Source organism: Caretta caretta, chromosome 6, assembly GCF_965140235.1.
Source record: "Caretta caretta isolate rCarCar2 chromosome 6, rCarCar1.hap1, whole genome shotgun sequence".
Taxonomy (NCBI): Eukaryota; Metazoa; Chordata; order Testudines; family Cheloniidae; genus Caretta; species Caretta caretta.
The window spans coordinates 120,561,607-120,572,954 of NC_134211.1; the positions used below are offsets into that span (position 1 = coordinate 120,561,607).

The window sequence follows — 11,348 nt, forward strand, 5'->3', positions numbered from 1 at the left end:
AAACAGGAACACCTCAAACTCGCCTCAGTTACTGTGTAGTTCAGATGCAGCAAGTGTCGGATGGCCACATTCAGTGTGCCTCTAGGTGCGGGCAGCGCTGGTGCGGTCCCAACCGCTGGTTCTAGAGCAACGTAACAAACTTTAAAAAAGTATTAAAACAGACTGTTTATTACAGCATATGATGTGTTATTAATTTACACAATGATATATAAAAACAGCCGTTTGTGATGTACAGTAACTTGACAGTGACAGGAATATTAAAACTATTGATATTCATGCACATGACATGCATAAGTTTTTAAAAAGCGCTTTTACACAATATACTGAAGAATTACTGAGCCTTTCCCAGCTGGTCCAATGGTTTCTTCTGGAGAGCAATGTATCATTCTGGCGGGAGTCCCACACATGGGATGCACATTGGGGTCATCCATAGCAGAGTGCCTTTTGGAGAAGGCAACTCAAGAGGGAGATTAAGTGAGAGCCCTTTCTATTATTTGAATTACCATAGCACCTAGGAGCCCTAGTTGTAGACCTGGGCCCCATTGTGCTAGGCACTGTACAAACACAGGTGGAGGGGGAGGAGGTTGCAAGAAGAAGAAAGGTTTACAAGAGGAAATCCAGCCAGACAAAAGGTGGAACATAGTCAACATGCAGGAACAAGAGAGAAAAAAAATTAAGGGATAAGAACAAACATTAGGATCCTCCACTTATGACTTTAAGCTGTTGATCTCCTGGTATTACAAGACCCAGAGTTGGAAAGAATAGGCAAGGAAGATCCATTCTTGGGAACATTATTATTTTTCAAAGCCTTCTGATACTATGCACTTGAAGCTGTCACCACTGAAATGGCAGGTTTTTTAAAAACGAGTATAATGTTTTTTTATTTCCATGAAAAGGCACTAGTATCCACCCAAGATTTGAAGCCGTGTCATAATTTACCTTAAGTTTTAAATATTTGTATTAAAAAAAAAATCTATGAAACTATTTACACAAAAGCACCTCATTTCTTTAATTAGAAGCAGACGCGTTCCACGCGGACAAGTCATTTCATTAGACAGTTGTCATCAATTTGAGAGAGCCAGATCGGAAACGAAGGATTTTCTTCTTGAGGTTATGCGAGGCTTTAATTTTGACAAAGGCCTTTGCTGCATTTTCGTGCAGCTCTGGAGCGGCCACCGTTTGGATAGGAAGAGTCTGGACAAACTGAGACCAAATAAGCCCCCCGCTTTCATCGGAGTCACTAGTAGTCGTGCTCTCCCCAACGAACTCCACCTCACTCAAGCTGGACTCGCTGTCTCCAAAGCAGTTTGTCGTGTAGTTACTCTGCTCATCTTCACTGGTGTCCACTACAGTGGAGTGGAACAGGGATTCGCATTCTGCTGAATACTCAGAGTCACTAGCAATGTAAGCGTAGGGGCTGACGTACGGAAGGGGAACTTGTGAATACACCCCTATGGCTTCTCTCCTGTTTCTTCTTGCCCTTCTCAAGGCTTCCTCATAGGAAATCTCTGCTGAGGACTTCCACCGGCGATAATCTCCTCGCTTGTGTTTAGGTTTGGCCACAACTACTTCTCTGCTATGTCCGTGAGATTTGATCACAGTTTTATGGAGGCCAGTCTGCCTGCTTGGAAAGCTTGGCTCCAGCTGTGAATTGCTGCTTTTCTTCCCTCTCACACAGGGCTTTTTAAGTTTCTTATTTGTATCCAAGTCATCAGGGAAACGACACTTTTTGCCAATTGGCTTGGTTTTCTCCCGCATGGTGGGCACGTTGCTTTCCAGCAGGCTGGCCAGGTGGGACCTGTGTTTCAGAGTAGAGCTCTTCAGAATTTTGACACTTTTGGTGCCTTTATGAAGCTTAAGGCTTTGCTGTTGAGCTGGTATGTACTGAGCACTCACCAGCAAGCCTTCATCCAGGCTCTGAGAGGAAGAGCCCTCACTCTTGAAATCCAACGTGGGTCTCTCCTCCAGAGGAGGCGAAGTGGGGTGAGCTGCTTGCAAGCGGTTTTTTAGCAGTAGCTTTTTGGGTGGGTGGGTCACTTTATTCTCCTGCTGCAGTGCTGTATGCCTACCAGGACTTTCTGTAGGAGACTTAGCAAAGAGTTGTCCATTTTCCTTTGGGATATCCCCTGTTGTAGCTACAGGACACCAGTTTAGTTCTTGAGATGCTGGTTTGACGGTCCTTGACAGATGTTTGCTTTGAAGTTCATTGACAGCACTTGGTGGGTAGGCTGCAGCCGGAGGCACCTTCCTGCTTTCCAGCTGCTCCCCATTAGATTCTTTTGACCGCTGATTTAATGGCGAGAAGGTGCCATTATCCAAAGCGGTTGTTCCACTGGAATGCAAACATGCTTGTTTGGAATTCTTCAGGTTCACAATGTTAGGATGTGAAACAGCCGCAGTCTGTCTAACACACATGCTCCCATGTCTCAAAATGCCTTTTGTGGGGTCAGCATTCAGACTTGTTCTCGGTTTGTTAGTCCTCACAGAATGCGTCTTTTTCTGAACAAGGCTCAAGATGTAACCCTCTAGTTTTTTGTTGGCTGAAGGACAGGGTACAGACCATGAGCTCTGCAGGAGAAAGGAATTGCCTGTTTTTACTGAGTCTAGTTCAGCTCCAGTGCAAACATCATTAACATTGCAACCACGTCTCTCTTCTTCTCTCAGGGGATTACCGGTCACAGGAAGAAGAAACATTGGACTCTGCATGGCTACTGCATGTAGGGGACTGGGGTAACGGTACACGTCATTCCCATTTTTAGATACTAAGTCACACTGATACTTTGGATGTACATCTGCAACCACATCAAGGGAATTGGAGTGCGTTGTGGAGAGCGAACGACAGACAGCACCTGATGCCGGGTCCTCGTGCTGTCTTTCTTTATTGTAATCCATCCAGCCTACGAGATCTGAAATGCATTTGAAAAGAGTTTAAAGATGCTGCCATTGTGTAGTTCTGCTTTTAGTCTTTTCAAAGATATTTTTGAAGACTTTGGCCTGGTCTACACCCACACTGCTTTAACTAGGGCAATATAGTTGAAACTCTACAATCCACCATAGTGTGGATTCAGTTATACCGGTATGAAGATGCTTATTCTCAGGTCTACACTTTAATGTTTTGTTGGTAGAGTAACAAGGTGGGTGAGGTAATGTCTTTTATTGGACAAACTTCTCTTGGTGAGAGAGAGACCAGCTTTCGAGCTTAGCTATGTCAGTCAGGGTGTGGAAAAAAACAAATTCCCCTTGCGACATAAGTATGCTGGCAAAGCCCGCTGTGTAGATGCAGCTATGCTGACAGAAGAGTGATCCAATAAAAGACATTACCTCATTCACCTTGTCTCTCTAATATCCTGGGAGTGACACGGCTACAACACTATGGCAGACAGATTGGCTCACGTCACTGAGGGAGATGGTGTGACTATACATGCAGAAAAACTTCTGTTGGCATATGCTGTGTCCCCACTAGGAGGTTCTGCTGGTACAGCTGTACCGATATAGCTAGAGCAGCACAGTCTATGGCTATGTCTGCACCACCACGGTAAGTCGACCTATGCTGCGCAACTCCAGCTACGTGAATAATGTAGCTGGAGTCGATGTACCTTCGGTCAAGTTACAGCAGGGTCTACACCGCAGGGGGGTCGATGGGAGAAAAATCTCCCATCGACTTACCTTACTCTTCTCGTCGGGGGTAGAGTACAGGGATTGGAGAGCAATCTGCAGTCGATTTGGCAGGTCTTTACTAGACCCACTAAATCGACCACTGGTGGATCAATCTCAGAGCGTTGATCTCAGCTGTAGTGTAGACCTGCCCTATGTAGTGTAGTGTAGCCTAGCCCTTATAGTCCCATACAGAAAGGGGAATAAGCTATACTGGTATAAGGCACCTTTATACCAGCAAAACTGAATCCACACTAGGGATTGTAACAGTGTAATTATATCAGTTTAAAAAAAAAAAAAAGAAATCCACACCTCTAAGCAACATAGTTATACTTGTATAAAATCTGCCTTAAAGAGCCTTCCACTTTGTACCAGAGGCCTCTAGAATTCTAGAATTGACTTTTACAGCATCCACATGGACTGTCAGATGCAGAACTGTAGAAAGCCCGAGGATGTGTGTGTTACAAGATATATTGCACTGCTAAACCCACAACTAACCAAGAGGGAACAAACAAATTACACCAGTAAAATTGTTAACAGTTGGCTGAAGGGCAATATTAACCATCCTTTTCTTTAGGAACTTTAGGCTGATCACGGACTTCCATCGTTTTTACTTAGAACTGCTTTTATAGGGCTTCAGAATTTTCAAATTCTGTTCAGGAAAAGATGATCAAGAGTCAAAGAACACTCATAAGAGAATCTTCTTGGGAGGGGAGGGGAAGGGGATGTCAAAGACAAAGAATCTTTTGACTGAAGCCCAGGAGTGGGAGTTCAGAGACACGGGGTTCTATTCCCAGCCCTGCAAGAGACGTCCTCGGGGGCTAGATACTTAGGTCAAAATGTTCCGATCTGAATGCCTTACTAAGGCCATATTTAGGCACCTAAGTAAGAGGGCTGATTTTATCAAACATGCTTAACCCCCGCAGTTCCCATAGATTTCAGTGGGACTATATAGGAGAGGAAGTGCTGCTCGGAGAGCAAGAATGGGTCTATCAGGAGCGTAAGAGAAGAACAGCTGACTTACTGTAGGTCATATAACAGTATTTCTTAAATTCTCTGTTACAGTCTAATATTCACAGCAAATTGTCAAGAGGACATCACTGAAACATGCCACTGTGGGAAGTGGGCTAGACTGCCATAATCTGTTGAAGAGTTTCATGTTTCCATTCTGTATAATGAAAACCAGCAATGTAATCTGCTGTAGATCTTTGTGCAGGATTGTTTTTAAAACATGCTTGATAATGAAGACCTATAGATTGGTGATAGGGAAATTTAAATTACATCAAGCAGGCCAGAGGGTAATTTGAAAGCTCTCAACATCTCAGAATTGCTACAAAGTCACATTTCTAGGACAGACAAACTTGAATGATTATGCTCTGGATTCCTAAATACAAAAGTTCACTCATAGGCATAGTTTGACTTCTATATTTGGGGGACGGGGATGGGGGACGACAACAGCTCCAGTCAGGCTTAGGGGGCCTTGCAAGGGGGGTGGGGATCTAAGCCTGCTCAAGGCTTGCATTGGGGGCGGAGCGGCTGCAGAATGGAAGTTCTGAACACCAAGCAATACATGACTGCTCGTAAGCATCCTCCAGGATCCAAACTGAAACAACCCCTCTTTCCAGACCTATACAACAAATAAGAGGATTCTTGCAACAGAAATCTTGTAGTAACCAACCCCAATATATAACCAAGACACACATACACACAGAGATTTACATCTTTAGACAAGAGTAACTGGAAATTCAAACATCCATCTTTCCCTTACCAAAGACAGAGAAACCTTTTCCATTATTCATAATGGCCATTTGTCCATGTGACACAAACCCAGCACACACTTCATCACAATTGTCCATGCGCTGAAGACAGCAGTTAGAGCTGGGAAACGATTAGTCGCTTGCTTTCATAGGCACAAATATGCGCTACCCATAAATTAATTTGGTTCAGGTGGGTTTTTTTACTTTGGTAAAAATTGTTTTTTAAAAGGAAGTGATAGGAAGTTATACAATGAATTTGCTTATGTGTATATGTACCACTGCCCTTTACTAGGCAGAAGATATCAGAGCTGATCACGGGTTTATAAGTGCTCACAATTCACACCAATGACTGAAAAAGTGGCAGGAGAAATCTATACCCCATGCCACACATATGCGACAAATACATCAGTCAGAGTCTTTCTGGATTATTTTATATTAACACGTAGTTTAGCAAATGAAAAAAGGAAGAGTTAATAGGACCCTGCTAGCTCCAATGCAGCATTTCTACTGATAAGCCAAAGCCACTCGCTGGAGTATGGTGTATTATACCGGCTTTTACTGTACCTGCAGATTTTGGGCGTCCATCCGAGATATTCAAAGATGTCTCCAAAGGGCTGCAAAAACAGGTGCTGGAATGGCAACTGGATAAACACTCACTGAAGACTGAGTTAGAGGAATTGGAAAGTGATCCAGAGGCCCCATCACTCAGCTCATAAAATCCTACAAAAATAAAAACTTCGGTTTATTTTGGTTCTGTTTATTATGCAAAAAATGCTCCTTCCCCACCCCTAGAAAAGCAGTTGAGTTTCTGTGTATTTTGGCTCACTGGATCTCAGACAATTTATACCATTTCATTCAATCATCCAGATTAGTTGTACTATACAGTAATACTATAATACTGGGACAATTTCTGTTTATTGAAAATAAGGCAGTGGGATGTCACAGTCTTTGAAATATTAATATCTCAAACAACTTTTAAAAGCCCACTTGAAACCAAAACACTACAGATTGTGCTAAGAAAAATCTGGCTGTACTTGCCTTCAAAGCTCATTTAACAGGGTATTAGGTCTCTTGACAACCATTCTACCAGTATTACTTGGCTACGAGACTGTCTACAAGTCTCCTTAGCCACTGTTGCTGCTTCCTTCCTGTACTTTTTCTTGCAACCCAATTCCCATAAATAAAAGAAATGAAGCGTTCTGAAAAAGCTTCATCTATGGCATTATTTTTTAAAGAAAGAAACCCCACTTTCTGAAAAATCAGACACACGATTGTGCAGCATGTTCTCAATAGTCCTGAAATTTTCCTCTGAATATACTGTATGAAGTCAGTAATGTTTCCAGTGGCAGCTGAATTTTTCTTGGTCCCACTGTAACATCACTGATGGCCACACTGTGGACCTTTATCATTCTCCGCTGTTACATTGCTGAAGGTTCTTCCGTTTTATAACCGGTTTATAACCAATTGCTGGGTGGATCCATTTTGCAGCATATGGGGCTTACCTGAACTTGGGCGACTGTCTGTCTCAAGGTGCTCATCTGTAGTCTTTTCTACATCCAGTCTTAGATCACTTATCTGTTTGTCTAGTTCTTGCAGCTGATTTAATAGACCAGCATCTCGCCTTCTCAAACAGTTCTGGAAAACAAGAAAAGCAACATGTCACCTTTGTTGTCCAGAAACAAGTGGGCCACAAGTATCAGCTGAAGAATAGCTTGTAAATTCCATGTCAGTTCTTTTAAAGGGGGGGCGGGGGGGACACCACAGAAATCTTGCCTGGAAGTTCAAGATAAAAATTCAGCTGAACTAGAATGCAGACATTTAATTCCAATCGCTCTCATTCTGTTGCACATTATAATCTTATATTCTTAAAGCATAAGGCAAGATTACAGGAACCAGGATCAGGGTCCTTTCATTAATTTGACAACACAATAAGTAGGAAAAGTAATCCCTTCTCTTCCCCCATTACAATTGTATTACATTATTGTAATAAGACCGTTTAAGCTATTTATGAAGGTAATTTTGATGATATACAATGGGCAATAAAGAATGATTTTGCAAGAAGCTCATTAACCCAAGGTCAGTGTAATCAGTTTCTCTACATATACTACAACCGTATCTATCCATCGTCCGTCCAGTTGCGACAGTTTTTATACACACGGGCACATACACTTTTGTATTGCACCCAGCAGTATTCTGATAGGTTTCTGAGTGTAGATGCTCATAAAGGGCCCAATCCCAAAACCATTAGGTCAAGGGGAGCCTTTCCATTGGATTCAATGGGTGTTGGATCAGGCCCAAGACTGAAAGGCTAATAGCATGAGCTAGACCAGTGGAATTCAACCTGTGGCCCAATCAGCCCACAGTTGCGGCCGATGTGACATCCTCAGGGCCATACAGGTAGTATATATATATATATTCTGTGGCTGCGGCCCACATAACACAGAGAGCTGCAGAGGTGGCCCACAACGGTAAATAGGTTGAGAACCACTGAGCTAGACGGACTAGCACAACGCACTGCTGCTTGGGAAGGGCAAGCACATTATTTTTCCACTTCTAACATGAGCCAGGATTTGGATCCAGCCCAGATCTGCAGAGGTGACAGGTTTAGAGCAGGAACTCATTGCGCCACCTACTGACCCAGCCCCCCTCTAAAGAAGGATTGGGAATAGTGCATCTGGTTCAAATTTGGAATGTCAAGTGCACAAATTAAAGTGTTACCACAGACCCCCAATTCCAAATAATAATTCCTGTTACTTTACTGTGGTCATTTGGCAGCTAATAATTCCTGAACAGTCACATCGCCTTTTTAGAAGGAAGCAACCCTACTATACACATTTACTGAACCAAACGGTTTAAAAAAAAAAAAAAAAAAAAAAAACCCTACAGAAACAATCAAGATTTGCAAGTGAACACCAAAAATCCAACCTCTCCCTTGGTCAGAGCCAATATGCACAAATGCTGAGCCAGGCCCCTGGCACAAAGAATACCATGCACAGCTGTGAGTTATTTTCACTGAAAAATGATCCACCGGTTCATGTCTAGCTCTCTCCTCCCCCCACAAGCTACAAAGCGCATTTGCAACAAAAGCATCCCTATTTTAAAGGGCCTGATCCTGAAAACTGCACAGCACTCACTACTCCCACTAAAATCTCAGGATAGCCTCTGGGCCCAATGCAACTCTTAGTCAAGTCAGCAGAGGCACGCCCATTGACTTCGGCAGCTGTGGAGTAGGCAGTACAAGAGCACCATAGGCTGCATCAGGGGCTTTTTAAAAGGAGTGAATATATCTCTTTTGTAGCAAACCAAGGATAAACTCCTTCTCACCTCACGCCTATCAGTTGCTCTGTTGAGCAATGATCAGGATTTAATACTAAAACGCCAGCACCGTATAGTGAATACATTTTTCTGGCTCTTTCATAGCTAGTTACTAGTTCTGATAGAAATTCAATAGAAGAAATGCTTTCTGCTTCACAGTCCTGAGTCTTCCCTACCCGCTCGCTTTTTTGCTTTACAGAGCGCAGGACATGAACGGATTTGCAGAAACTAGCTCGCTTATTCCACCAAGCACAGCCCCCTAAATCAAGAGGTGCCTTCTCGTTTTGCTTCAGGGACTCTTGCCCCGTTAGGCAAAGCGCTTTCACTGAGCCTCACATTTCAAATGAAGAGCCGGACCAGGTGCAATGGGGACAAGGTGAGGACAGCTCAGGGGACGGCACCGGATTAGGAAGGCTCTTCCCGAAAGGCAGTTCAACTTCATGGTAAAAAACAAAAAACAAACTCATTTGAAGCCGGGTAATTAATCGAGCTGTGAGCAGCCCGGGCTGCTTTGGTGAGCCGTGGGGATGAGCACCGGGAGTCTGGAGGTCTCCTGCCCTTGTGCCTTCCAGATACACAACCGGCAACGACCACTTCAGATGAGGTTCCGCGGAGCTCGCCGGCTTCACTGGCACCCGTAGGAGCCCGCAGAGCCCCCCCGAGAGGGAGGAGGAAGGGCTGGGGGGATCAGACACACACGGAGGTGTCATTCTCCCCCAAGGCGCGTCTGTCCGTTACAGAGGGTCACCGATCGGGGCAATAAGGAGGAGACGGGAAAGATCAGACTGCACCAGGCACCCGGACTCTCGCGCCCTGGGAGTGCGCCCCCCGGTGCTCCCCCTGTACCCCCCAGCCCGGGACCCTCGCGGTGCGCCCCCCTGGTGCTCCCCCGCGCCCCCCAGCCCGGGACCCTCGCCGGTGCGCCCCCCTGGTACTTCCCCGCCTCCCGCGCCCCCCAGCCCGGGACCCTCGCCGGTGCGCCCCCTGGTGCTCCCCCCCGCACCCCCTAACCCGGGACCGTCGCCTGTGCGCCTCCCTGGTACTTTCCCGCCTCCTGCGCCCCCCAGCCCGGGACCGTCGCCGGTGCGCCCCCCTGGTCCTTCCCCGGTGCGCCCCCCTGGTCCTTCCCCGTCTCCTGCGCCCCCCAGCCCGGGACCGTCGCCGGTGCGCCCCCCTGGTCCTTCCCCGCCTGCCGCGCCCCCCAGCCCGGGACCGTCGCCGGTGCGCCCCCCTGGTCCTTCCGCGCCCCCCGCGCCCCCCAGCCCGGGACCGTCGCTGGTGCGCCCCCCTGGTCCTTCCCCGCCTGCCGCGCCCCCCAGCCCGGGACCGTCGCCTGTGCGCCCCCCTGGTGCTCCCCCCCGCACCCCCAGCCCGGGACCGTCGCCGGTGCGCCCCCCTGGTCCTTCCCCGCCTCCTGCGCCCCCCAGCCCGGGACCGTCGCCGGTGCGCCCCCCTGGTGCTCCCGCGCCCCCCAGCCGGGGACCCTCGCCGGTGCGCCCCCCTGGTCCTTCCCCGCCTCCTGCGCCCCACAGCCCGGCTCACCAGCTGCTTCCTCAGCAGGAGGATGTTCTCCTCCAGGAACTTCTCCTCCAGGCTGCGCTGGGCGTCCCCTTCCCCGGGCGGCTCCCCGCGGGCCCCGGCGGCGCTGGGGGCGGCCCCCGGCGGCTGGCTCAGCAGCAGGCTCTTCACCAGCAGCTCCTGCCGCTGGCGCAGGTAGTCCAGCTCGCCCAGCCCGGCCAGCGTGGCCTCCAGCCGCTCCCGGGTGCGCTGCCGCTCCGCCTCCGCCTCGCCCTTCTCCCTCCAGCGCCCATCGGGCTCCCGGGGCGCCGCCGCCTGCGGCTGCCCCGGCTCCGGCTCCTTGGCGGCGGCGGCGGCCGCCAGGCTCGGCTTCATCCCCGGGGCGCGGGCGCCTGCCTCAGCGCATGGGGAGCGCCCGGGGGGTGCCCGGGGCTCCGAGCGGCCACTGCCGGGGGAGGGCGGCTGCGGCCCCGCGAGGTTCCCAGCCGCCGGGACGCGGCGCAGCAGGGGGAGCCGGAGCGCGGCGCTGCTCCTGCCAGCGCCGCCGCTGCACTGGGCCAGGGGCGCCCAGCCCGCTCCTCCCGCCCCACTGCCACCGCCCCCGCTCCCTCCCTCCGCCCGCCCGCCCGGCTGGCTCAGCCCCGCAGCAGCATCCCCGGCTCCTGACGCTCTGCGGCGGCGGCGCCTCCCCTCCCTCGCTCGCCCACCCCCGGGGTCTCTCCCCTCCCCCTTTCCGCGCTCTCCCTCTGCTTTTAGCTGCTCCCTGCCGCCGCCGCCTCTTCCTCCCTTCCCCTTCCCTCTTGCTCGCTGGCTTTCGGCCTGCGCTGCCCCCTCCTCGCCCCTCACACACACAAGCTCAGGCGACTCAAGCCCCTGTTCAAGCCTCCCCCGCACACACATTGTAGCCACCCGCCCTTGGGCAGGCTCGGTGCTGCCTTCCATTGTTAGGTGGGGCCCAGCTGTGGGACCCTTAGCACGGTCCATCTATCTAAGGGCTTGTCCACACGGGGCAGTTATGCCAATACTAGCTGAGGTGTGTATTTAAACCGCTAGAGATATACCCGCTGGCATGGACACTTATTCCAGTTCAAGAGTGGCTTTTCC

The 11,348-nt window shown here is 49.1% G+C and overlaps 1 protein-coding gene across 1 annotated transcript; it reads right to left on the reverse strand.

Moving 5' to 3' along the window:
* Window positions 1-147: 147 nt before the first annotated feature.
* On the reverse strand, window positions 148-10,769 carry DACT1 (dishevelled binding antagonist of beta catenin 1). Its single transcript, XM_048851997.2, has 4 exons — window positions 10,269-10,769; window positions 6,914-7,046; window positions 5,976-6,131; window positions 148-2,906 (listed from the first exon to the last, which is right to left on the reverse strand). The coding sequence occupies exons 1-4, from the start codon at window positions 10,617-10,619 to the stop codon at window positions 1,051-1,053; spliced, it is 2,496 nt and encodes an 831-aa protein (XP_048707954.2). The 5' UTR covers window positions 10,620-10,769; the 3' UTR covers window positions 148-1,050.
* Window positions 10,770-11,348: the final 579 nt, after the last annotated feature.

Excerpts from the sequence above, each read along its gene's own strand:
- DACT1 (XM_048851997.2), bottom strand. The coding sequence starts at position 10,619 with ATGAAGCCGAGCCTGGCGGCCGCCGCCGCCGCCAAGGAGCCGGAGCCG. Across the intron at positions 7,047-10,268 it reads TCCTGCTGAGGAAGCAGCTG|AACTGTTTGAGAAGGCGAGA; the intron begins GTGAGCCGGGCT and ends CTTGTTTTCCAG. Across the intron at positions 2,907-5,975 it reads TGGACGCCCAAAATCTGCAG|ATCTCGTAGGCTGGATGGAT; the intron begins GTACAGTAAAAG and ends AATGCATTTCAG.